General features: G+C 32.8%; 2 protein-coding genes across 6 annotated transcripts; one reads left to right on the forward strand and one right to left on the reverse strand.

Moving 5' to 3' along the window:
• Positions 1-108: 108 nt before the first annotated feature.
• On the reverse strand, positions 109-27,988 carry LOC111002909 (protein phosphatase PP2A 55 kDa regulatory subunit). Of its 5 annotated transcripts, XR_006751267.1 has the most exons (13): positions 27,822-27,988; positions 15,704-15,858; positions 9,258-9,412; positions 8,383-8,583; positions 8,055-8,191; positions 6,820-6,994; positions 6,519-6,582; positions 5,964-6,111; positions 5,710-5,788; positions 5,248-5,375; positions 4,409-4,538; positions 3,624-3,959; positions 109-3,533 (listed from the first exon to the last, which is right to left on the reverse strand). XR_006751267.1 is itself a non-coding variant. In XM_045634392.1 (12 exons), exons 2-12 carry the CDS (start codon positions 15,837-15,839, stop codon positions 3,834-3,836), a joined length of 1,479 nt encoding a protein of 492 aa, XP_045490348.1. In that variant the 5' UTR covers positions 15,840-15,858; positions 27,822-27,988; the 3' UTR covers positions 109-3,833. The 5 variants fall into 5 exon arrangements, 4 of the variants coding, with proteins under 4 accessions (XP_045490348.1, XP_045490351.1, XP_045490349.1 ...); XM_045634392.1 differs by having other exon boundaries at positions 109-3,959; XM_045634395.1 differs by lacking the exons at positions 15,704-15,858; positions 27,822-27,988 and adding an exon at positions 13,583-13,777 and having other exon boundaries at positions 109-3,959.
• On the forward strand, positions 15,444-18,721 carry LOC111002910 (cytochrome b-c1 complex subunit 6, mitochondrial). The gene is made up of 3 exons (XM_022273202.2): positions 15,444-15,588; positions 17,803-17,848; positions 18,542-18,721. Exons 1-3 carry the CDS (start codon positions 15,571-15,573, stop codon positions 18,700-18,702), a joined length of 225 nt encoding a protein of 74 aa, XP_022128894.2. The 5' UTR covers positions 15,444-15,570; the 3' UTR covers positions 18,703-18,721.
• Positions 27,989-27,991: the final 3 nt, after the last annotated feature.

Below are 27,991 nucleotides of genomic sequence, written 5' to 3' on the forward strand. Positions count from 1 at the left end.
TATAAGTGTTTGTCACAATATGATATTTAAACTTTATTGTACAAATGTTTTAATATAGGAAAGCGAAAGTAATACAGAATATGCTGATAGGTGAAATAAAACAAATACTCAGATATAAAAATTTATATTATAGGAAATATTTTGGATTCAACAACGTCCGTCCATCACGCGCCTGCGCCGATATTCGACTAATGGCACTTAAAAATATATTTGTGACAGAATCCACACTACAATTGTCATTGAAATTGGTTAAGTAACATGCTTTGTCAATGGGGAAGACCGCTCGTCCCTAATAAAATAATTGCATTTTGATCCTATGTACGATGGTCGTATGTGTTACCACACACATTATGTGTATTAGTATGTGGCACATTGAGCTCGATTAGGGCTAAGCATGTGACATTGAAGTCATGTCAATCCCGTGTGAATCTTGCATCTCAAACCAGGCGCGCGCTTTCGTTGTCGTCAATACGCCAATACAAATCACATATCACATGACTGTTGATCCATCGAGCAGGAAAGAAAACTGTTTTTTTTTTAAATCACTGTTCGCATTATTACCTAGCTAATCTAGACTTAAACTAGCACGCATCTCGCAAACATACGATGTTTCCGCTATACTACACTTCCATTTTTACATCGGGGGTCGAAGTCAATTCCTTAATTGCTTTCGAAGCAATAAAAACTTAGCTGCGAAGGCATAATCAATTTTTTTTTTTCACGATAATTATCACACAAATATCACTATCTATCGGCCGATATGTAGCGGACAGCATAATGTAACTACAATGCGCGAGGAATTGACCGAGGCCCCTAATTAAAAAAAAAAAAAAAAACAAAAAACGATCAAAAACAACTCCCAAACGTAACGTCGCAAGTGGTATACGTGTCGTACGCGGGAGATTCAAAACTGAGCGTCGCAAGACTACAAGTGCTTCAACGGCCACAAAATCAACGTATAATAACACACCAGACTAAGTTCTTAAAATTATACAATAAAAAGGCTTACAAAAAAAAACTTCATTACGAATATCGATGAACATAATTTTTTAACACGAGTACAAATCGTATATAATAACTGTACAATACAATAATACAATTGTGACGTTATCTTATCAGGCCTTCACAACATTCGTTCGTTTATTTACAATAACTATCCAAAGCTGTAGAATCACAAAATAATAAGTAATTATGCCCGATTAATCCCATGATACGATTGTGATTTCAACAATGTTTTAAACGGTTACATTCCAAACATAACAAATACCCTCTAAAGAAATTTTCAGGTTTCATTCGATCGCAAGCTCACGATTTTCACAACGAATAATAAAAAAAAATAGAAAATAAATAAAGAATGTTAACAACTACGACCGGTAAGGCACGGGCCCGACTGTTCACCGTTTCACTGATTACGTATACAAATCCTTATCAAGCCATTTTGAACGTTTCCTGGACAGTCCATACTACTCCAAAAATTACTGAATCAAATTCTTTCTAGCTCGTTATAGCAATTATAAATTAAGGAATGTTTTTGTTTTAAATTTCCAAAATAGACTTACTTTAAAAAAGTCCTAGACTTACTTGACCAAAGAGGACTGTCCGCAAACTGCCACCATTACCATCCCTTTCACATTTCTCCGTAAAGAAAGGGACCAATCTATGTGAAACCATTCGTGGAAAAACAGACCTTAAAATTATGACGCTAACTTAATTTACCGATTCTTATTTCGATACTAATCTCGGTTGTAATAAATAAGTTCTAAGTTAACAAGCGCTTCGTATTCGACATATTCTCAATGTACAATTTCAATGGATTTTCGCATAGATGGATTCCAAGTGTGGTGCTATTTTATTTTTACCCAGTCATAGTCTAATATGAGAATATTGAATTGGCAAATAAAATGTTGAACCGAATACTATTTCGTATCAAACTTTTTGGCAAAACATGAATGACGCTTTAAAAACAGATAATTACAACTTTACATTCGATTTATAACAGATTGTGAAAATACTTATTCGTAATGCACTAATTTAGCCTAAAGCTAACCACAGACACGACACTTTCTATAAACGAGAAATTGTTCGCTGTTTTTCTCGGATTTCTTTTTAAACTTAAGTAACGTGTCTGCGGCGAGCCGAGGTTTACTTAAAGCCGGTGGTGTTTTATATAAAACGGTTTGGTTACAATTGTTCGTGTTTCATATAACCTCCAAGATAGTTGTATCGCTTGTTTTGACATTTTAGTTATTAATAAGCTTTTGACAGTTACTTGTGACATAATTCATACCATTAAAATTAGGGACTTAAATATCTGCTGTAGCCAAATACAGACATTTTTATATATGTTTGGTTTCGGTTCTGTATAAAGGTTACTAAAAACTAGCGGTTTCATCAAATTCAGAATGTCATAAACAATACAACTACCTCAAAGATTAAAAAGCAAATACTAACAATAATATATTCGATTCTCCTACTTATTCTATCTTTAAAGCGTTCGGGGCGATCTCAGATCTGAAACTTATCTCAAGCACACACTCAAGTACGACTTTCACAATCAAAATATAAAATAAAGTTAAAATACACAACTAAATTAGTAATGTGTTCTGAGAAATAAATATAAAGATTAGCTTTTTTTAATTCTAAGACAAAGTTATGTAAGATGCAAGAGAAGATAAATAGTTTAAGTTAACAAATTTTTACATTTAGTTAAAATTATCAACTACTGATTTAAAACAAAATTGGGAAAAAAATAGTATTACTCGACTTGAGTGCGAACTCAAGATTCGTTCAATCTCGAGATATGGACTACACTTTGGACGCAAATTTGAAACAAAGCGGTTATGGCGGTTATATATAGCATTTGTGTACTGAGTTTTACAGTTTACAAATAAGAAAAAAAAATACATTTTAACACGTTATTTCCTACTACCAAGGACACTGCCTCCGATTTAATTTAAAAAACTTGATATGATCTTTTTACGCTTCCCCAAAAAAAGTTGATTAAAAATTAATATTTAGTTATAACTAGACTCCGTTATACCCCCAATCTACTCAGTTGGGTTAAGTTAAAATAGCGATTTTGCTTCACATAAATGAGTCTATAAGACCTTATTCATGTCTTCTCATATTTTTATAATATAGGTTTCTTTGACATAAACAATGTCTTTTGTCAATAATTAAACATTATTTAAATTTGACTTTATACAATTTAGAAAAAATATTGTCAATTTATTATAAAAAATCCAAAAAGAAATATAATTAAATTTTTCATTTCTTTTATATTAAAAATCCATATAACTGCATATTTTATGTATGAATCAGATCTTTTGATATGTTAGTGTGTTAATCAACGTAGTTATCGGTTCTAATTATCGCCCCATCACTGTCCCAAACCTGAGCGTACAAAACGGGGTTTAGTTATAACCTATATAAGCTGTAAAATGTATATAAAACTCAGTACAAATTATACATCACGTGAGGCCCGGGTGCTCGGTTAGCTTTACTATATCCACAGTAACTCTAGCCAAGGTAACCTGGTTAACAGTTGCCATGGTTACCATAACTCTAGCCAAGGTAACCTGGTTAACAGTTGCCATGGTTACCATAAATCTAGCCAAGGTAACCTGGTTAACGGTTACCATGGTTACCATAACTCTAGCCAAGGTAACCTGGTTAACGGTTGCCATGGTTACCATAACTCTAGCTACGGTCCGATCGGTAACGATAGCCTCCGTTACGGTAGCTGTACTTTTACTAACGATAACTATAGATACGGTAACGAAGTCCCCGGTTACAGTAACTTCGGTAACGGAATCCTCGGTAACGGTGACGCGCTAGTACTTATCCTGGAAGATGAAGAGATTGTTGGTGGCGGCAACTGCTATGATGCTTTCGTGAGGATGCCACGCCGTGTGCAGAATCTTCTTGATGAAGTCGAGGCAGTCTACGCTGATTTCATCCTGAAAAACAATTTATTTATTTTGAATTTATTAATACATATATACACACAACTTGTAATCAAATCTTGTTGACTATACTGTTGACTGATGAGGTTAAAACGAGAAGTTGAGAGAAAGCGGCCGATCAACAGAAGGGGTGTGGTTTTTCATCTTGATAACGATAGCCTCACACATCTTTAGCTTGGCTGGGAGGTGTTAATGCATCCGCCGTATAGTCCTGACCTTACTTTAAGATATGTATTTAAAGAAAGAAAGAAAGAAAGAAATAACTTTATTAGACACAAAATACACTAGGATTCCCTGTGTTGTGGGCAGCCAGTCTCTTCCTTTTACATCTAAACGTTACTTAATTAATTATTTTTATTTTCGATCTTTTCAATACCTCTTGATACAATTTGCTACAGGCCCCGCCCCAACCTATTATTCACATAATTAATTTAAATACAAACCTTCTTCCTCTTAGCGGTGGTGGCGACTCGACGCGCCCGCAAAGGCTGTCTCGGTCGAGCCGCGGCCTCACGCGACGCTTCGAGCGTCAACTCGTTACGACGACCGCCGCCGCCGCTACGCTCGAATATTCTGAAAACATTGAATATTTAATACAGATTTTATGTCTTCTTGTCTCTGTCTAATATAAGTGAAGAAAGCGAGACAGGTTGAGCGATTGGTGGTCTGTCGTCTGACCACTCTTTAAGGACTCAGGGGTTAATATGTTTACATACGGTTAATTATTACCCGTATGTATCAAAAGAAGAAATGCAACGCAATGGTGAAAATAGGAATGAAAATTTGTTCTGAATCTCGACTATGTCAAAGGATTTGTCGTTCAATATTTAATAAATGGAATTAGATATATTATTTCATAATACATAATCAAGCACCGACTTTGTTTTTTGTCCATCTATACTATAAATTAATTAATAATGGATTAAAAAGTATTTAAATAAACAAAGTTGCCTTTATAAGATAAAACTTAAAAGAAAATCAATCAAAAATGAAGAACTGAAAATGAGATAACTCCAAAAAAATTATTTACAAGATCAGCAAATCTAATCGGTATCTTCGATAAATTCGTCAAAAAGTTGATAACTGTTAAATTGTCACTCTTCATAAGTGAACTTTATACACCTCTGGAAAACTAAATAAGCAAACAACCCAACAACGATTGTTCGAAATAATCTTATGTAGGGGAGCGTTCAAGTCATTACGCAATTTTTGAAGATTCTTGATATATTCCCGCCTAAATTAGGTATTATGTACCTAAATTTATTCTTTAAAATTGCTTTACCTAAAGAATCCATTATAAGAGCCGGTCATAAGCCGGTGATCATCTCCACTCCAGCAGCATTCAAACTTATCGAAAATACAGTCATTCTCATACAAAGAGCACAATTTTGATCGGAGGTATTCATGCACCTGTAAATAAAAGTTGTATTAATCTATAATATGAAGCAATATTTTAATTTCTATTAGCATAACAAATTTTAATTACTTCTCAATGTGCAAATTTTCAAGTTTTCGGTATTTCAACTTTATTAATGACATTTTAGTAATGAACAACTTATTCTTTTAAAATGACAAACGTTTGATTAATTCATCAAGCAGTTTTGTTATTTTAAATACAAGGGAAGAAATATGTATGTATTCAAATTTAACTAGGTATTTTACAAATTTAACAAATTTAAATAGTCTGTGGCAATACTGACATGATTTTGGTTAAGTCGAAAATAAAATTTAAAATAACACTTACTGGATATGTTTCTACGGGTTTAGTTTCCATTCTAAAATCCCAAACTTTTAAACCTAAGTAATCTCTAGACATCATGTATCTGAAACAGAAATAAAAAATTAAGATATCTTTTTCGATATTTAATCATTCATGAACAATCATGCTTTCAAATAAATTATATTTACTAACTTCTAAACACATTTCTTTTCCGAAACCTATTCATATTTTGTAAAGAATATTTTCTATACAAATAAAGATATATGAAGAGAACCCACCTGCCAGAGTTGCTGAGCTTGACATCGCTGATGGAAGAGATGATCTCCGAGAAGAAGGACCTTGCCTGAGGGTCCTCTGGCTCCTCGAAGAGCTTCGCGTGTCTATCACACAGCGCCGCCGCGCGCATATCGCACAAGCGGATGGTACCTGCGGACGCGAGAATCAATAAACTAAATACGTATTTCTTTTAATTACTAAGTAATTAAAATAAATTACTAAGTACTCTATCGAAGATAAAAGAGTTTTTTTTTTGTTTTTATAAAAAATCTTTAATTACTATTTCTACTAAATTATTTAAAAAATATTATTTGCGGGCAACAGATAATTTGGAGAATTAATGATAAAATATAACAATGAAGAAAAAACTAAGCTGATATTATTATAGGTTCAAGACGAGCTTCTAAATATTCCTTGAGGCATGAATTTCTTTACCATTGTTCTATTTTATGGAGTTATAAATAAAATATATTTTTTCCATCATACTAATAAAAATGTTCATTATCATCTTCATTATACATATATATTATATTAATTGCTGAATTAAAATTACTTACCCTTACTACTAGAATATACAAAGAGATTGCATTCAGTCGGGTGGAACTCAGCGGCCGTGATCACCTGTACACAAACAAATACTATTTTTTAGTTTGGCCTATGTCATTAGGAAGATACTTTTACTAATACAATTTATGTATTATTTATAAGCAACAAAATGCTTCATAATGCCTTACTTTACTAGACTAACATCAAAAATATATATTTTGTTATTTATGACAATTTGGTGTCAAGAAACAAGATCAATTCTGTCAGTATTACTTGTATTTTCATACAAAGAATATTTAATACTATACATACCTCTGTGAGCTCCTCCATATTAGCCGGCTTGATGTCGACAATATTGAAGCTTTGATCGGTGATTTCCAGGTGCCAGAGGTTGATTCGCAGGTCATCAGCCGAGAGGTACGTTTCTTGGTCAGAGTTCAACGATATAGAGTTTATGTGGTACGTGTGCGCGTTTGCAAATATCCGTCTGAAAATTAAGGTAACGTTTCAAGAATCTTTTTAAGTATGAAGTGAAACCTCAGACAGTCTGGTTTTGGCATATGTACTGCTTATCATTTTACGTAGAATATATTTTTTTATAATATGGAAACAAGTTTGCCCATACGTTTCGTCTGGAATGAAACCCAGGAACTCATTAACGCATTTGTACTTCAAATAAACAACTATCAATTTATTACTTATAGCTTATTCTGATACTATTTGCCATTTTACGAACTCTTTGTAATCATGCTAATCATGACATATTCGATGCATGGCTGTGGGCTGTGTTGATTTAGGAGAAAGACAAAAAAAACGGGCACGTCCTACAACGAAAACTCGCTTTGGAAGGCTAAAGACCTAACTGATTATAACAAAACTAATAGAGAAGTCTCAAAAACCGCATAAAGTATCGCGCCCTTGCATTGTTACCAAAAAATCGCTAATTAATATTTATCATCGAAAATCCGAAATTTTAATAAGCAGGTTAAACTATCTATATTTTATTAACTTCACGGCGTACGCACTGTATTTGTACATTGATTAGATAGGACATGATTTCCAATAAAACGTGATATTCATAAGTGGGAACGCAAATATTTGTGGCTGTTGACGTTCATAGATAACATATTCTCTCAATTAAGTTTTCTAAGAGTATCCGATAGCGAGATTTGGAAATAAATTTGAATTGAGAGTCATTCACGTAATTATTAAAATAATAGCTTAATATTAAAATTAACGATATTGGCTATATGGATGTTGGAAGAACTAGATCGGCCTTGGGTTACATCGTTAGATAACACTCGGCCTACACCCTCTGTCTTCTTTGCCGATGAGTAGGGATGCCTACAAGTTCGAATTGATTGACGTGGAATAAGTGATACCTAGATGATCTTATGTTCCAAAATAAACGTATTTTATTTTATTTTTTACTTTATAAAGTTATGCGAATTAATTTTCAGTAAAGAAAAACTTTATACAAACTCGACACTAAACATATATGATTTTACTGATATTAAAACGAGAATTTAGATTCTCCTAAGGTTTACCGTGGCGAGGCCTCGACCATGAGATCAGCGGGTCTGACAGTGGGCACACGCAGTTGCGTGACGCGTGACGGGTCCCGCGGCCGCCCACCTTCCTCACGCGTGTTGTAGCCCGTCACGCGCTTGTCACGCTCTGACACCTGAGAAACATAAAATCAGAGTTAAATTAAACATTTTACTATATTGAATCCACAGCGATTTATTATTTATTTTTCGTACCAAGTTTGGGATAACAGAACGAATATTGAAATTTATCCAAAATTTTCTTAGTTTTTAGTTTTTTAGGGGCCGTTACGAAAAGCTTAAAAATCGTGTTTATTTAACATCTCACCTTCCATAGTTTAATAGTCTTATCATTAGTTGAAAGTAGAAAATGAGCTTGGTTCTTCTGTTTGAGCCATCTAATTTTATTGATTTTCTCCTCAATCTCAAGCGACTTGAGGTAATCGAACTCCGGTTCATGTGATTGGAACGTCGAGTACACATTGTATTCCCCCTTTTTGGGTACACATTGTTTTGACGCTGGGTCTCTCTGAAAAAGAAACACAATGAGATCCTATTTCTAATATTTCAATCAAATTAAATTTTCCTTCAACTTATTTCTATCCTAATATTTAGTGTATGCCTCATACGAAATCCTGAAAAACAATTATTCAATCGATTGTTATTGGTAGTATCCGGAAAACCTTTCCATACCACATAACATTCATAGCAGACCAACTAAACGTCCGTATGACAATTATATCATTTAAATCAGCAACATAATATGAACTGTAGCATACAATGACAATTGATTTGTTGACTTCATCGTTCTAATTAATTTCGAGGTCTAGATCTACAATGCGCATTTGTTTATAATCAATATCTACGTTATCTACTGTGTATACATTACGATAGTGTAAAGGGAAAAATTATACTGTGATTTCACACAGTACAAGACAGTGATTTAAAAGCTATACATGTAAAGAGATAAATTTGCGTCATCGTAATGTACTCACGAACTATAATATGATACCCTATCATATTTACATTTTAGATAAAATCTAAAATATTTATATTTTTATCTAAAATGTAGTCTGTTTTGTGTATAGATTGATGATTTAATTATCTTTAGATATTTTTTTAAATTATCATTTAGCAAATACTATGTATGTTGCACAGGTATACAAGTCTGCTTGTAAAGTATAGTTTATAATCCAAAAATACCTGAAATATAACAACACGCCCGCCCTTATCACCAGTGGCCAGCAGTTCACCATCGTGGTTGAACTCAACGCAGGATATCAGATCCGCCTCTGTCACGTCATCTTCAAGCGTACCTTTGACCTGACTGAAACACCACGTTGTCTCACCACCATTGCCTGAAAGAATAAAATAAATAAAGAACAATAATGTAATACCACAGACAGCTCAATGGAGTTGTTTCGCACTTAGCAGCCGGGAGTATCTAAAGGCAAACTTAGGGCACTTAAAAATCTCTAATCAAATTTGTGTGAATTTAGTTGTGTCAAGATAGTTGTCACGGTCAGTAGTCACTAGAGCTATTTTCAAAACCAGATTTTGTCTGCCATTAATTTTGTATTTTCAATAAGAACAACATATATTCAGAACAATTTGTATTTTATCCGACAGTCAGAGAAGATACAATGCAATAACACTCAAATATCATAATGAACATATACTATAGTTAATTCAATTTTGGTCTCCAATGAGTTTCTGTCTTTTTAGACTCACTTGACACTATTTTGTGATTAAAAGTACCATCATAAAAAAGTGCTAAATCACTTTTATTTAGATTCATGAAAGTAAATATTCTAAGAAATAATTAAAAATACCTCTTACATAGTCTTAAAACCAAGCTAAAATTAGTAAAAAATAGGAAAAAGAGGATAGATATACAACTATTCAAGTTAAAATAAAAAAAAAGAAGAGAAACTGAGAAATATTTATATGATAAATGCATAGTACATACTTTACCCAATAATAAAATATTAGTAAAAAGACACCACTGCAATGTAGCTATGTCTCAAACCCTAAAGAACTTACAACTACATAAGGATACAAAAATCTAAATTATTCTTGTTAAGTGAAATAGTAAATCATCTACTATTTCATTATTTGTTAGATTTATGTATACCAAAAAGAGCTACACAACAACTATAGTAAATGCAATGTACTTTACAGAAAGTTCTTACTAGAAGTAGTTCTCGCAATGATAAAGATATAGTATAAAGTAAATCTAAATAGTCTAAATACATACAGTTACAAGCATAACTATGGACTTCGCAAATATATCTCCAATGATAAATGCTGTCTTGAAGCCAAATCCTATTTGCATACCACTGCACTTCTTTCTTTTTCAACATTTCAAATTATTCTCATTTTATTTTACACAATATTCAGACATGCTTTGAGCAATTGTTAGCTTGGACTGAAGCAGTAAGAACAACAAGTTTTGAAAACAATAGTAATTTAATACCTATGAATGAAAACCATAGAAACTTGAGTCTCAATCTTTATAATAGATCATGCTATAAGTAGGTATATCTTTACTGTACTAGATATGGCATAATATTATGTATGACCTAGATAATTCAAATTAAAAATTTGGATGGATGTGAAATTGTTTATTATTAGTTATTTAAATATATATATATATAAAAAATTTAAACAGCCATATTGTAAACAAGACGCTATAAAATCAGAATTACCATATTAATATGCAGAATATAGATATATACTAGTTAGTAGTACAACACTATATTATATTCCGGAGTGATATACTGTAATAGCTGTTAAAGCCCCTAGTAATGAAACTACTCAGTCTAAATTAAAAGTTTCCTTTGAAGCATGGGGTTACATGATTTAATCATATATATATATATATATATATATATATATATATATATATATATATATATATATATATATATATATGCTTTGTTGGTATCTTAAGCTAATTTTTCAAAGGGACTATTTTATATATATATTTACAGTCAATTTAGTGTCTCTTAACTCATTTAATTTTTTATTCATGAATTTTTTACCCCCACCTTAGCTAATATTCATCTATAAAAGTTTTCATTTATTAAATTATGGACCATTATTGAAAATTACCTATTTCATACTATTGCTGTGAAATAGTTACTTCTTAAACAAACCACTTAGGTTAATCATGACCAAAAATTATGTATATATAAATTTTATCATTCAAATTTTTAATTAAACAAAATATATAAACATATTTTCTTTTATAACTAAACATAATAAGTGTGTTATTATTTGTGAAGATAACAACACATTCAAAAAGTAGACTTATCTTTGAATTTTTATTTCAATGATTTTTAAAACATTTTAATTAAAGCATTTCAATTTAATTACCAACTGGGTGCCTTATCAATTATCTTCTGTTAATTTATCGCTTGCTTTTTCTTAGAAACCTCAATAGACATAAATAAGTTGATTTTATATAATAACTATCAATAATCAGCATTCCACCCTGACTTCGCACGGGTGCAATGCTGATACTAAATACACTACAGAAAATCTGTGAACGTTGTATATAAAAATGTGGGTTATCCATAAGAGATAGACATATACCATCATGGACTTTTCTGTAGACCTATTCAATGTGTACAATACTTAGTACATTATTTTGATAAAACTCGTAGGGTTCAGCCTGTGTTTGCAATGTAAGTGGAAAAAATGTAATTATTTACGACATCACATTAGAAACCTCAAAAATAACAGTACTTCTCCACTATTTAATGGATGTTATTATACATATAAACCTTCCTCTTGAATCACTCTATCTATTAAAAAAAAACTCAACAAAATCCGTTGCATAGTTTTAAAGATTTAAGCATACAAAGGGACATAGGGACAGATAACGCGACTTTGTTTTATACTATGTAGTGATAATAATATTATTTAAATTAAAGTAAAGCAAATATATATATATCAAGCTTAAGTTCATGGAGAAGTTTGGGAGGAAAACCAAAAGACAGAAAAAATGGAGCCTACAAGAGGTCCTTAAAAAAATATGCCAAAAATTCTATTAAAAAAAATATTTGCTCTAAAAAATGTTTCATCCTATCCATCATTGTCATGTCACAACAGATAGTGTTATGGTAACAGAAATTCATATACAGAAAGACTTTCTTTACTAAAATAACTATGTCAATCTGTACTGTTAAGCATACCTATTGCATTTCATGATTATCATTAAAATGAGTCAAATCAATCAAGTGAATTTATACATAAATATAAATTTTCTTATAAATTATATAAGTACAGACACCGACAACTAATAAAAATAAAACAAACACCTAAGTTACCAGGAAAAGTTATTCCATCAATTTGGCATAGATTCAAGATCAACACCACAGTTTACATATAAATTGCTTTGTAATTGTTACATCCTTTGTTATACATCTCTACTACCCATCTCAATTTACTTGAATGTCAATTTGGCAATAGAATTTTCTTGTTCCGAAAATTTATTCAGGTACTGAGTGAAAAGAGACCTTTTATATCAAATAACTACCTCCCTACAGCATGAACAATCAAGGTTTTAATATCACACCATATATTTCTTTATAGGTGGTAAACCAAAATTGAATGATAATAAATAAAATGATTGTTTAATTTGAATAAAAATACTATTCAAGCAATTTTTAACTGCATTAGGTGTTCATAGAAAAGAAATCAAAATACATATAAAGGCTCAAAACAAAACACAACTTAAGAAAAACCACTTTCTACTACTCAAGTATTTAGTATTATAGGCTATACACTACATCAATGACCTTAGGTTACAAGTATAGAATGGTCAATTCAACATCTGTTGGTTAAATCAGCAGATGCTTACATATTCCACTTGGAATATGTAAGCCTTGGAATATGTAAGCATACTTATACTAGGCAACAATACGCAAGTCTTATTAAACATTTACATGACCATCACATACAACTTTTTAAGTGGAATTACTATTTTTGTTGCAACCAATAAACAGGTTTCGTATGGGACTATAAAAATTATCTCACCTTCTTGTAACCTCATTTTGAGCATGAATTCACTTTTACACTCTTGCGATGAACTTCTAATAGTTTTACGAGTATATTTTGTTCATATTAGTGTAATTCTTGTGAGTACGCGCGTTTGACCTTCAATACATGAACAACATAATATAATCATCTGATCACCCAAACAATCGGTATTCTTCAATTATTATGCGGCAAAAACGCGTCAAAGTAAACAGAAATCATTGCGAGAACGAAACAAACTGTATACTTCAGGATGTTAGTAAGAATCAAGAAAGAAACGTTAAAAACTAAGTGCAAACATTAGAAAACACTTTTTCACTAAACGATACTGTTAATTTACAAGTATAAACACTAAAATTAAACCACACTAAGAACAAGAACATTGCATTTACCGTCGGAGTTAGAACGATAAAACATCTTCGATTATAGTGATCCCAGACTCCGTTTTCGCCCTTGAGAAGCGGGCGCTAAAAGTCACCACTTACCGGCCATGACAAAGCCCAGCACAAAAACTTTAAGAAGTTCGACAGTTTTAGTACACAATCACTTTATTATTTATTTAAAACATTACACAGAATTATGGATGAAAACCGATTAAAATCATATCCATAACATCGGTTAAAAGCAATGGCGCTTATAATTTTCAGAAACAATTATTCCTGCAGTATGAGGTGTTGCCATATGCTTACTGACTATTACTACCATTGAAAATATTTCTACCAAACTTTAAATATTTAACGTATAAATTTTAAAACACTTCTATTTTACTGAATTAATAATGTAATTATTTTAATGGTTAGTCTTACATTTGAAAATTATTTAGCCAAAATTACCAAAAAATACAAAATAGTTTGCCATTTTTATAACTAAAGAACTTTTAACATACCTGCAACAAAACCTGGATGGAGTAATTTAATATTCCATAACTTTGTAACTTAAATATAGGTTTATAAGTATTTGATACTGTTGTTCTATTTTCTAAACAAATGCGTGGAAAAGTATCGTACCTCGCTCAATTTTTAAATTTTTTTAAGGTCGCTCAAAAGAATTTTCTACTATTTATTTCTAAGAAATGGCAACATATTACTAATATGTCTGATGTCAGTGAAGTTGCAATTTTCTTTGGATTGGTAGTTTGATTTGTCAGCTTGTTACAAATATCATCTGTCACTAACAAGAATAACGGACGCTCAAAGAGTATAGTGTGTATAAGTCGAATTGTAAAAAGTGGTAATTTAAGATTTGCGAGCCACGTCACCTTATTTACAACGGCTAGCGCGCACTGGTGACTTTTGTCACCGTGACTGTTTCGTCACTCACATCAAGTCTATGAGTATGTATGGAGGTGCGCGCACGTTACGACGTGACAATTGGGTGACATTTTTGTCCGCCGGTCGGCGGACAAGCCCGTGACGAAACTGTCACCGCGCCGGTAGGATTTTATAGCAGCGCGCGCACGGGCAACAAAATTGTCACTCAACACGTAGTTCTTCCGCCATTTGCATTCGGATCGTCGTCTTTAGCGCACGAAAAATGGCGTCAACGTCTACGCAAAACGTGAAAGTGCATGAAGAGGATATCGATAATGATAATGACAATCTCATGTTTGTATTTTCGTATGTCAACGCAGGTCCTAAGTTGCGAAGTAATTCATCAAAACTTCTAACACTCATGCGAAAATACCCAATAAATTTCTTTGGATGTTCCCGAAGTTTATGAAGCATGGTTAAAATTCTTTTCGCTTTTTTTCTCTTTTGAGTTTCCTTATAAGCTCACAGATGACGACCGAGACGGTCGAAATCCAAATGAAGCTTTAAAAAAAAATATGTCACTGTCACCTTTCGTGAGCGCACCTCGCTTTGGAGGCGTGACGTGACAGCGACAAAAACTTTTTTGTCATGTTGACAAAAGTCACCGGTGCGCGCTAGCTCTTACTCTATTTTATCACCGTCACCTGCCTAGATTGAAGCACATTACGTTTAAATTATAAATATTTGTAAAAAAACTACAATACAAAGAATAGTATAAATTAATTAAAAACACAATATTCCTGTATACATAATACATTTTAATTAATTAATACCATCTCTATAATATCTACTATCTCAAGATCATATCAAAAACTTAATTACTCAAAAAGTGATGGTTATGTTTGCAATTATTATTTTAAAATTAGATTAATACCGTAAAAATAACTGTAATTATTATTATAAATTAATTAATAATAATCAAAGGTCATTCGCTTTTTTGGTTTTTTTGAACACATTTCTTGGTTAAATAAAAAGATAAAAAATACTGTCAAAGACTACAACAAGATAGGGTAAAAAGGTAGATTGTAAAGAGATCGAAAGGAAATGCTAGGCAATATGTATTCTATTCGTATGTACAGTGTCATTTACGACAGTTTGTATGTACGTTACCGCTGCTATTGAAAAAATATACTAAGCTAAATCACTACGATTGATTCATAGATATGCCTGACTACGATTCGGTAAGTTAATATTTTGCTATATATGTTTTTAAAGGTTCTTTGGAATAATGAAATATATGATAAGAATAAGAACATGTTGTTACATAAAAATGTCCGTTTCTAATAAAAAGCTCACCACTCTTATTTCCATGGTCAAAAATTACGCTCAGTTTGTGCAGACTGTTCTGACGAGCCTCAGCAAATAAGCGTCTCTTGTTTTTGGGCGGGGATTGGGTGGCTAACGGCGAAACCACCATTGTCGTTGTGGCCATCCTCAATTTAAAAACATATCTGAAACATTCAATATATATTATTCTCTACACTGGAGAGTCATCTAGATATTAACTTAGGTTTATTACATTGATTTTTCATGTTTGTGTTGCCTATTAAGGGGAAAGGGACGATAGAGCGTTTGTACATATATATATGTGTGTATTTTTGCTTATATGTATATGCAAAAAGCTGCTTGCTATCTTTTTAATAAAAAAAAATATTAGTGTTTCATCGTATTGATGTGAAGATTTTATGGTCAATTTCTGCTTTAGGAGATAAACACCCGTTGATAACGTGAAAGTCCACTATCATTATCATGGTGATAAAATGCGCATAAAAGGGTTTCAATATTAAGTCATTTACATGGAAAAAGATAAATAATATTAACACATGAATCGTGAAGGCGCTGTCAGTCGTAAAATTTCAAACACGTTTACCGAAAGCAATACATGCTAGTTTAATATTTTATTCTACGTCATATTATTTTTATACTAACAATCATACTAGTAAATATATGTATACCATGGCAACATAACTGTCTCCTAATGTTTTAGAAAAACAGAGTTTGTAATACGTACTTTGGCCTTCAAAATCCGAACCTTAACCACAATTACTTTTTAATATCGTCATGTGAACTTTGGATCGTGTTCAAAGATCGTCGTGCTTCTTTTTTTAGCGGAAATAAATTATGGTTTAATTATACGCGCAAATGACTAAACACGTGACTGTCATAAAGCAAGTTTTCGCGATTAATTTTGTCAAACTCACTTTATTACAATATAGGGGTCACGTTGGCTACTAAATGGCATATCTATGGGAAGAACATCATAACTTTGACCACAAATAATGATACTTTTAAATTAAGACAAATCTCTGTAGTTGTGTTAATGGGGGTATACAATATACATTAATAGTTTTAAACCTTGAACATCAAAGTATATGGAGAAGGAAACTTTTTAACAACAACCATGATCTCCAGGTTCCAAACGCGTCTTTAGTTGTATGAAAAACAAATGACTTTATTTATGTAATAACTTATACATTATCGTAAATAATGCAACATACGACAATTTATTTATTATTTTCCCACGATCTCTCATCGCATATTTTATTCCAACACACAACAGCCAGTAATTTTACAGTTACTGGGGTTATTTAGACGTTATTTAGGTATTTTAAAAACGTTGATAAGCCAACAGATCGTACCCAACACCGGATTTAGAGATTTACAGGCAACAAATCCCTTGTTATTTTTCAGATAGACTATTATTTCAGTCGAATTATTCAGTAAATAATTTATTGTGAAATACCTCTTTTACCCTCAATGACTTTCTTGTATGGGTAAATAATAACAGTGGAGCCTTGATTGATATGTATGTGTATGGCATTATATCTGCTAATTGTTCCCAATGCCTCAGCAGCTTAATGAAAACCGATTCGGACTGACTACACCCGATACGATGCAGTTTTTAATGTACAAGCGAAATTAAGTCTGTTACTAATCATTTGTGTCAATGATCTTTGCCTGAGCGCAAAACAAATATGAAAAGGATTTTCCCGTATATTTATCTCTATTTACCTACTTCAACTCACTTTGCGTACTTGTTGCATACGTCATAGCTTAAATACATTTAATACACCACAAAACTTGCTGCATTAATAAAATAAAACTACATCATTAGAGTCATATTGCAATTCGCATTACGATTAACTATGTACTAGCTGTTGTCCGGGCAACTTCGTTTGCATGAAAAGGGAAAAACGGAAAGAATTATAAAATATATAGAAATAATGAAGGTTACCTTTAGTGAAAGATTTTGAACTGTAAAGACTTCGGTAGAGTGATTGACAAAGATATTAACAATATTGACTGAATATTATATATTTTATTGCGATGTATTTAATTTTTTATAAAATGCCTCCTAGTAATAATATTTAGATATTTATATGGTTTTCTAACAGACTTCCGACGATCAACTGACCAAGGCAAGGGGGATGTGTGTAGAAGGTAATGCAAATTATAGCTAAAGATGCAAACATTCTCCGTCATTAACAATACACCAATAACTAATTAGGTCATACTCAGAGCCGTCCCTTAAACTCTCTCTAATGTTGATAAATAATTAAATACCCACGAACGCAACTCTGCTACAAATCCCTAATTAGCTAACGACTGATTTAAGGAAGAAAAGAGAAAGAAAACTTAGCGATTGAATTAAAGGTATTTAATTTTTCTGAGTTAAACAGTCAAATTTTCCTTAGTACCCATATTATATTATAGGAGGAAGACTCAATTTAGTAAATTTCCGTTCGAAAATATTATATCAGCGCTCAGGGCCGGATTAGAACGGGGGCTAGAGCCTCGGGGCCTCGCCAAAGAGGGGCCCCACGGTAGAGACGTTGAAAAAATTTTTATAAATTCCCACTAGGAATCACAACTAAACAACTTTTCATTTGATAATATGTTTGTTAAATACAAAATACTTGATTTCACAATACATTATTGATTGGAAAACTCGATTGAATTTTATTTAATAATTTGGTGCCAAGGAGCCTACACTCCTCTGTTGGCATGGCGTGGCAGAGGCCTCCAGACCTCTACTTCCGGCCCTGTCTCTGCTTAAATATAGTGTTTATATACACGTTGTAGTTATAATATAAAAGTACATAGAACGAATAACAAAGAAAATTATCTGTCCAGGAGATCATCACGTCAAGAAAGCTGTAGAGATATTAGAAAGGTGTGAGAACCGGGTGAATTCAAAGGCCTATACAGCTGAGACCTGCCACCAGGAGACGATAGATTTTATGGAGGCGCTAGACCATTGTGTTGGCGATAGAGCCTTCAAACGACTTGTATAACTTTAATAAATATTATATAACAACAGTTTATGGTGTTTCATACTAGTATTGTTTAAACATTAAGTAAGGTTTCGAAGTTGGACGTTTTTTGAGGAACAATTTTAGTTTCGTGTGAAGTTGCGCTAACAGTTAAAATTCACCAAACTAAACGATTATAAAGCAGAGCAGTGTTGGCCTAGTCGCTTCAGCGTGCGACTCTTATACCTGTTGTCGTAGGTTCGATCCCCGGCTGTGCACCAATTGAGTTTCTTTCTATGTGCGCATTTAACATTTGCTCGAACGGTGAAGAAAAACATCGTGAAGAAACCGACATGTCTTAGACCCAGAAAGTCGACGACGTGTGTCAGGCAATGGAGACTGATCATCTGCTTGATTATCAGATTTAAAAATGATCTTGAAACAGATCCAGAAATCTGAGGCCAAGACCTAAAGATGTTGTAGCGCCACTGATTTATTTTTAAACGATTATAAAACTTTGCTGTTCAAAGCGTTGCCTTATAAATATTTGGCGTTTGTAATTTTTTTTGTTTGAGTAGTGCTGTTTATTACTTTGATAGAATGGTAGGTGGCAAACACCCTGTATGCCCGTGCAATATTGGTAGAAACTATCTAGGGAATTTTCTAATAGAATGTAATATAATAAACGGGTTTTCGTCCTTGTCCCTCATTGTAGCGTAGATTGACCCAAATCGTGACGGAACGACATTGCGCGCCATATAAATCACATCCATAAAAAGTCTTAGGATAGATATTAAATGAATGTTTTATTTAGTTTATCTCGCGTATCCCAATAAATGAGAAATCAAATGTGACGTCATCGAGTGTGGATGACTTGAACGGGGTATGGGCATATTTTTGAAGAAGTTCAAATATTGCGTGCTTTTGTGTGCAGTAAATTTATATTGTGAAATATATAGAGATACCTATATTATTAAAAAATGAGTTAACGGTGCAGTGAAGCAGGGCAGTTTCTGTTTCCGTCGTCTACTCTGCCGGGGCTTATCAGGCAATTTAGCTTGTAACACCTTCAGTGGTGTGACGATGTTTTGGTTTAGTTGTGTCTTTGCTTAGCTACATAGGCTAAACTAAACTACCGAAGCGGTCTCGGATTCGTCAAAGTAATTATTTTTATAGCATAAGTAGGTACCTAGGACAGCATTATTTTGAAAGATACATCATAGATAGTATACAAAAATGGTTCTTATCATCCTGGCCACCGGCGTTAATATGACTATTACCTTTCTTTTACAATCTGGGTTTTTGCTGGCCCGTTGGTATGAATCACTTCAGCTACGCAGAGAGCGATCTGAAATTGATTTAGCACTAAATTTCTGAGGGCTAGACTGTATGAGTCTGCTTCCAGCATTGCTTAAACCCCGGGGAATGCCAGCTCCCTGCTCACGAACTGTGCTCAGCCAGCAGTTACCAATTTCATATGAATCCTGACATAATCAGTACTGTTAAAAGTAGGCTTAGGAAGATTTAAGACGAATGAATGATGTTATGCTTTTTAAGTTGGAGTAAATTTGTTAGTAGTTTAAGGTAGTATGTTTAACATATTTTTTTTTTTGGTTTTATGCTGTAAATAATAAAACAATCGACGGGTTTAAGGCTTAGAGTAACCTAGAGTTATTCTGTTTATACAACTTCATGACAAAGGCGGGTTGAGGCCACTAACCTTGGAACAGCTGTTTATCCCGAATAGGCACACCTGCTTGAAATTCCCACGTTTCTTTACATATGTATTAAACAGGATAAAAGCAAAATAGCTGTAGAGGTATATGTAATGTATATGGACGTAAACATTGTTTTATATGGCAATGCGAAATTTCTACCAATTTCATCTTTTTGGGAGAAGAGGTAGTTCGTGGAACCGATTTTCTAAATGGACTATGTATTACATAATACATAAGCAATATTATCTAATAACACCTACAGGGTTTATTATGTTAATAGTTAAGACAATTATTATAATCTGTTTTGAATGACGTAAGAGCCTCGTCTGATCTTAAAAAAACCGGAAAGCAACGATTTTTGTATATTGTTTCCCAATTCATTAACTATTATTTTGGAGTAGAGACTCTTCGGCCGTGGGGTTCAAGTGTACAGGCGCTAATTAAAGATGAAATTGGTGCCTGGTAGATAGTACCAGTAACCCCAGAGCTGGTGCTCTCCTCGGTCAACCAATGAGTATGTCACAGGGACCAAACTTTTAAAATTCTTTTAACTTTCTATTTATAACTTTATTGTGACTATGTAGGTTAAAATTATTGTAAATACTCTATATTTGTGCGTGGGAAATAAATATTTGTAAGACTGTAGTTTACATGATAATCATATTACCATCGGGAATAGATTATAAAATGAGAAGTCATAATAAGCGAAAGTTTCGTTTCTGGATTGAACCCTTATTTATTAGGCAACGCATCAACTATTCAACATATTTAAGTCACAAACATCGGGAAATAAAGAATCGTACCAATTCTAAAAAGGCCCTTCTGGCTAATTATGGGCGGCGGCTCATTTAACATCAGGTGTGCCTGTCCGTTTGACTCCTATTCTATGAAAAGTGTAATGTTATCTATTGATTGCATTTGGTTAGCTATGTGCAACTCACGCGAGCAATAACAAACAAACAAAGCGAACAAATAATTAACGAAATTTCTGTTGAGGTAGACATATATGTTTGTGCACTGGCTGTATTCACAAGAGTTGCTTGCTACATTGTTATAAGATTTAAGCATATAACTATATTTTTTTATGTTATATATGTAGGATATTTGGTGTGGGTATTCTTTTGGCGTTCTATCGAATTAGTAGTAACTGTTAAGGTAGGATAATGTAGTGGAATAAATGTTTTTTTTTAATATTGCCAAAAATCATCTATACAGTGAAGTTGAATAAGTTGTTGGCTGTGATTATTGTCCCGATGTGATAGAAGGAGGTATGACATTTTTCTAAGAAGAATCGTGCATTGCATTATATTTATTTAAGTGTAGTTAAACGTTAGTGTATGGTACAAAAAGTTCACAAGCCAATTTTAAAAAGGTCAACTCTAGGTCGTTCGTGTGAATGGCTGACATATTATTGTTACTTGTCGTACAATGGTTATTCAGGGTGATTATTTTTATATACAGGAGTAAAAGTGCTACTAGAATTTTCTTAAAAACTACTATTTAGTTTTTCCGAACCAATTCGACTTAGGGTCCTTCAAGAAAAGAGAGTACCAATTATTGAAAGGCCGGCAACGCACTCGCATGAGAGTGTCCATAGGCGGCGGTATCACTTATCATCAGGTGAGCCTCCGGCCCATTTGCCCCCTGTTCTATAAAAAGAAAATAAAAGAATAACAAAACACCATTTAGGAACTTTACAATACTCCCTATGCAAGAATAAACAAATATTTTTGTACGAATAGAAAATTTTCCCATTATTTATGAAAATAATCTGAATGTAATGTTTTCTTTCACTGTTGAAACTCGTTAAACGTTTCGTTCACTCACTTTTCTGGCGGAACTTTAGCGACTTGATTAAATATAAATTTTTAATTAACTGTCTAGAGATTGAATTAACTCTCTGATTTAACCGTTTAAAAACGAACACAGCGTTTAGTCCTGCACCTCATTTTGATTTAATTAGGTCTTGTGATGGTTAATCTTATTTTAATCTCTGACAAAACTAATGACTTCTCTAATTATTTTATTAATTAGTCGCTCTAAAGTCTAAGATTAAAATTATCACATATTTTTCGAAGTGATTTGTTGCTTTTTCGTTGCTATTTTTCACAATATTTAACCTCTATTTTTGCTTGCCTCATGGTTGGTTAGTTGTTGAATGAATACGCCATTTTGAATTTTTTATGAAAAGTTCAGTTCAGTTTAGGTTTGGGAATTAATTTTGTCGCGTCTTGAATGAGCACGTAAACTTTTCGGCTTAGATACGTCCGCACCTCGGATACTGCGGCTGTGTCGGATATCCGTCTCATATCATAGTAGTAGAACACACACAGTTACAGAATAGTAAATATCTTCGTGGCTCGTGTAGACATATACTTGGACGCTGTAAATATCCTACGTACATTTTAAATACAGCTGACCTAGGCCGACTCGACCCCGAGTACATTATTAACTAGAGAAAGCCCTATAACGGCGATATTCTTAAGTATGGCAACAACAATTAATTACCAACAATGTACGTTTTAATATGATTGTGACAGGTTCTATAAGGAAATAGACGAAGGACAGAATAAGTATACTGATAAGAAGGAAAAGTTATAGAAATTATTTTAGTCACGTGCGATCTATGCGGAAATCAGTCTGCGGATAAATTAATAGAATCAATCATTCTATGATTTCTGTATTATTTATATTGGCTTCAATATCGCTTCAAAATCAAGGGATTAGTTTAAATATAGACATAGCATCGGTACGGTGAAGGAAAATAGCGAAAACCTACATGCCTTAGAGCGAACTGGCTTACTTTGTCTCGTGAATTTTACACTTAGACTTAAAATTTACTGGATGACGGGCCAAAGGCTGTTCTTGCCTATTAAGAAATAATAATATATGCAACGGTCATATAATAGAGATTAAAACATTAGTGTAGTTTTTTTAATAGGATTACACGAGTGTTTTAATACCTAATTATATGCAGTTGCATACAATACTTTATTTAATTTCATGGCTATAGGTAGCAAATTATTTATTATAATAATAATTAGTCACATTTTGAATATTGCAATTATGAAACTGAACCTGAATAACAGACTGGGCTCTATAAGAGGTAGTCGTTGTCGGGGTTAACAAGGGAACGTTTATATTAATTTCATTTTTATTAAAAAAATGATTTAAAGCATTGTTTTGTTAGGAGAATAATGCTTTAGTTTTATTTATATAAGATCATTCAGTAAAATTCTAATTGTGAAATGAAATATAAATAACAATAAAAGTCTGTATTTCATTTCATTTTCAAAAAACTACTCATGTTTTAATAACCTGTATTATATGACAGTTGCATAAACCATTTTTTTTAAGAATGTAAATAAAATATGCCAATAATAGTCTGTATTTCATTTTATAATTAGAATATTACCGATTGAAATTATATAAAGATATTTTTAACACATGCAAAAGACTGTCAATCAGTTGTTAGACCAATGGAGAATTCTCTATGTAGGCAGATAGAACCGTTCATCGTCCTTTCCGCACATTTGGCTGTTTAAAAAAATATATAATTTTACAACACGTACATTGTCAAAAAAATTAATGCGTTAATTCCAGAAAATGTCGGCGTCGCAAGAGTGATTCAACACAAATTGATTGAATCTTGTTAAGAGTGATTCAGATATTTTCTCAGTAAAAGTCAATTTTTTAATTGATACTGTATAGCTGGAATAGTATGACACTATATTGATTTCATCTAATGTATGAAGCTCCGCTTATTAATTATTATCGTTTTTAAATGCAACCTTAAATCAACATTAATTCTGCTAGAAATCATCTCAGCGTTCTCCAATGGTCTTTGGTCCAAAGACCACGTGATGATAACGCGTCTCGTTTATTATCTCTATTTCGTTGTCATTTCGAATACAGTACAGTTACTGGGTCAAGGCAGTGCTTTAAATTATAAATATGACGTCCATTATTTTTCAACTTACCATGCTAGTATAACTAGCAAAATGCTATGGGGAATGTCAATAATTGGCTTTACCTACTCTAGAGTATTGATTTAAAAAAAACAATGGCGCGACCTCTACGCGTTGTCTTGGCCTCAGATTTTGTAATCATGTTTTTTCCTAATAGGCAAGTGATCAGCCGCCCATGGCTGACATTAGCCGATTTTTGGTTCTAAGGCGTGCTGTTTCAGTTGTTTTTATGCACCGTACGTCCATAGGCTACATCCCCTAGTTTTACCTAAGATTTTGGTCTGTTGCCTCGATTTTTTTATACAGGGGATCAGCCTTTTGTGTCCGACTCATACCGTCAAATATACAGGAAATAATTGCGCTAATATACATCGAAAATCGAATACTGCATTGCCGGGTAAGTACAGTGTTGGGCGTGCATTCCTAACGACTAGGCTATATATGTATGTTTGTGCAATAAATTCTCAAAAATTAAAAGACATCGATCATTAATTTAAGTTAAGTATATTACAACTTTATAGGGACCAGTTCAAGTTTCATCAAAATCTGTTCAGTAGTTTTGAAGATATGAGAAGAATTGCGGGAAATAAAAGAGCTATAAGGAAGAAGCTGAGAGACTTAAGACTTGCAAATATTTTTAACTTCGTTATTAAAAAAAATCGTATAAAACCGTGACCTGTGAATCAATGTCTGTAGTATTTACACAGTACATAATGAAAGTCAAGGTCTATGCATACAATATACATAACACAATGTAAAAAAGACTGATGTTTATATACTCTTTAAGGCATGTAAGTATAAGTTTAATTAAGTAACAAATTAAACATTTTTATTTTCATTTCCCGGTGAGGTCGAAATCTCTAAAGGATTTCTCTGGTTCAAATCGACATACAGACAGAAATTAAAGAAATCTCATGGAAACAGTATTTTCATTCAATATAATAATTCGGTATATCACTTCAACGTGCGACTCTCATTACTGAGGTCGTAGATTCGATCCCCGGCTCACACCAATGGACTTTCTTTCGCGATTTAACATTTGCTCGAATTATGAAGGAAAACATCGTAAGGAAACCGGCTTGCTAGACCAAAAAAGTCGTGCTTCCATCCTTATTTCAAATGTTTGATGATTGATTCCATTTTTTTTAAGAGCGACTCTTGGCCCGTTGGGTTCAAGTGCACTGGAGCTAATTAAAGATTTAAGTTGGCGTCTGGTAGATAGTACCGGTGACCTGAGATAGGATGATATAACTATATTTATTATTTGACCGAAGAGAGCTGGTGCTTTCTTCGCTCAACTAATAAATATCGCATCCCGCATAAGGCGATTGTTGGTGGCACCTTGGAGTTTTAGTGGGTATGCACAATGGCGAGTCCCACATAATCCTTCTGCACCAAGCAGTCGCGCCGCGGAACGGTATGCGCAATGCATTTCCCCAAGTAAAAAAAAAAAAAAAACTAATAAATATAGCGCGGAAATTCTGCCAACGTTAAAGTTACACTGCCGCTTTTTATTGATTTTTATTATTGCTATGTATATGGGTTAAAAAATAGTGCACGCTGTATTTAAAATATGTCATATAAATATAATGTATGAATATTTTAAGCGAGTGAATATATGAGTCGGTCATCATGCCCTTCGCTTTGTTTATCAAAGCCATGTTTGTACGACACGTATATATGTCTCCTTGAAGGTTCTTCGACTGATTTAATATGCACTGAAAACCTTTAAGTCAGAAATTCTGATTAAGAATTAAGTTTACAATAGAAATTACATAAATACAGTATTACAATAGAAACACAATGGCTCCTCGGTTTCTGTATTTTGCTTTATTCATTTTTTGTATTATTAGCGATCTGTGGACATGCTGATTTCTGCCTAGCGACTAGAGGTGTGAGATTCAGAATCTCAAAGAAACTCAGATCTAAGATTGACTTTCGTACGTTAATGTATTGGATTTTACTCCCAGTATTGTATATCAATAATGTTAGTCGATTGATCTTCTCATATGTAAGAGAATATAAAACGATAATGTCCAATAGATCAATTACACTTATATTCTTTATAGGTAACAGAAGGGTCACTTAGAATTAATAAGTCTACGTGTTTTTACTACCGTTTAATACTTAGTCGAATGGTGAAACTACAGGTATCCTAGATTTGTTTCCAAAATATCCGTAAATATTAGCTCACAAAAAATTACAATTGTTTCAATTACGGTCTTTACAAAAAGCTGTTGTCTCAATGCACATTCGTTTATAATAACAAATGTTTCTCAAATGTACCATGGCCTGTCATTTATGACCTTTCTACAAGGCAATCGGCTAAGTCCATATTAAATACTTAACTCGGAGAAGGAACTAATAAATAATTTGATAATAATCTTTTTAGATAAATAACAGAATGACAGTAATTTATATTGTATGGTTGACTATTTTAAACTTATCTTCATCATAAACGTAACCTAATGTAGGCATGTGGGAATAGGATATAGGATATGAAATATTGTTTATGGCTAAGACCGAGTTGGTAAAGCCGGCTTTTGCAAAATTGGGTTTTCTACGGTGTAACTAGGATAACACTGCCGAACGTTATGTTTTTTGCTAAATAAACGAATCTGGTTTAGATTTAAACAGAAATAATTTGAGGATTATTCTAGCTGGGTTACTATATGTGTATATATAACTATGTTATTTATTTATATTGTATGGTGTGGGGAATTACATAAATTCATTTATATTATATTTAATAATTCTATAATATAACATCTATGTATAAAATAACTTTTGATCTCAGTTTAAATCTGTTTTTATAAGACTAGTCATCAGCCTTCAGTGACATGATATTTTTATCGTTACTATGTTGGTTTATGCAATATGTTTACATACATATGAGCAAGTGTTAATTGCGGACTTTAGAGCGAAAAATATATTGGTCCATAGATGTGAAATGAGACTTCAGAATTGAGATTCGCACGCCTTTAATTTATTTAATTTGTCCAACAGTGCTGTTATTCCGTGGCAATAATTCAAAAAAGTATTAAAGCAAACAAAATACTTCGCGTAATTTACCTTAATTACATATTACGAACAAATTAAGATTTTTTTAACAATATTTTTAAATTGTTTTGGAATTTAACATAACGTATTGAGTGCGCATCTCATCATCAACTTTGAAGTAAATTACTTGCAAATTATTATTTCAAACTTAAAGTAATTTACGCTTGATAAAAAATCTTAATGGGACTATTTGGTTTCATGATTGTCGTAAAGTGATTCGTTGTAGGCGTTACTACGCTTAGTAGCCTAATATTATACGTATGTAAGTACTATTTCCGATATTTTATGACCTAATATAATCTAAATATAAAACAGCCTACAAAATATCTATGGAGTAACGCTTGAATGCCGACCCTCATTTGATAAATAAAAACACCCATACCATTGCACAGGTCTAATTAAAATTATAACTTACCACCACCCAAAATGCACTTTTATTTGTATATTTTAATATAGTCTGTAAAACCTGTTTACGTCTTTATCGTCACTTAAACACCAGTTTACAAAATGGCGGGAAAAAAATACACCTCAAAACGTGCGGTCACTGCAAAGCGATGATACAATCTGATAATCAGACGCAACGCG

Source organism: Pieris rapae, chromosome 2, assembly GCF_905147795.1.
Source record: "Pieris rapae chromosome 2, ilPieRapa1.1, whole genome shotgun sequence".
In the NCBI taxonomy this organism is placed as follows: Eukaryota; Metazoa; Arthropoda; class Insecta; order Lepidoptera; family Pieridae; genus Pieris; species Pieris rapae.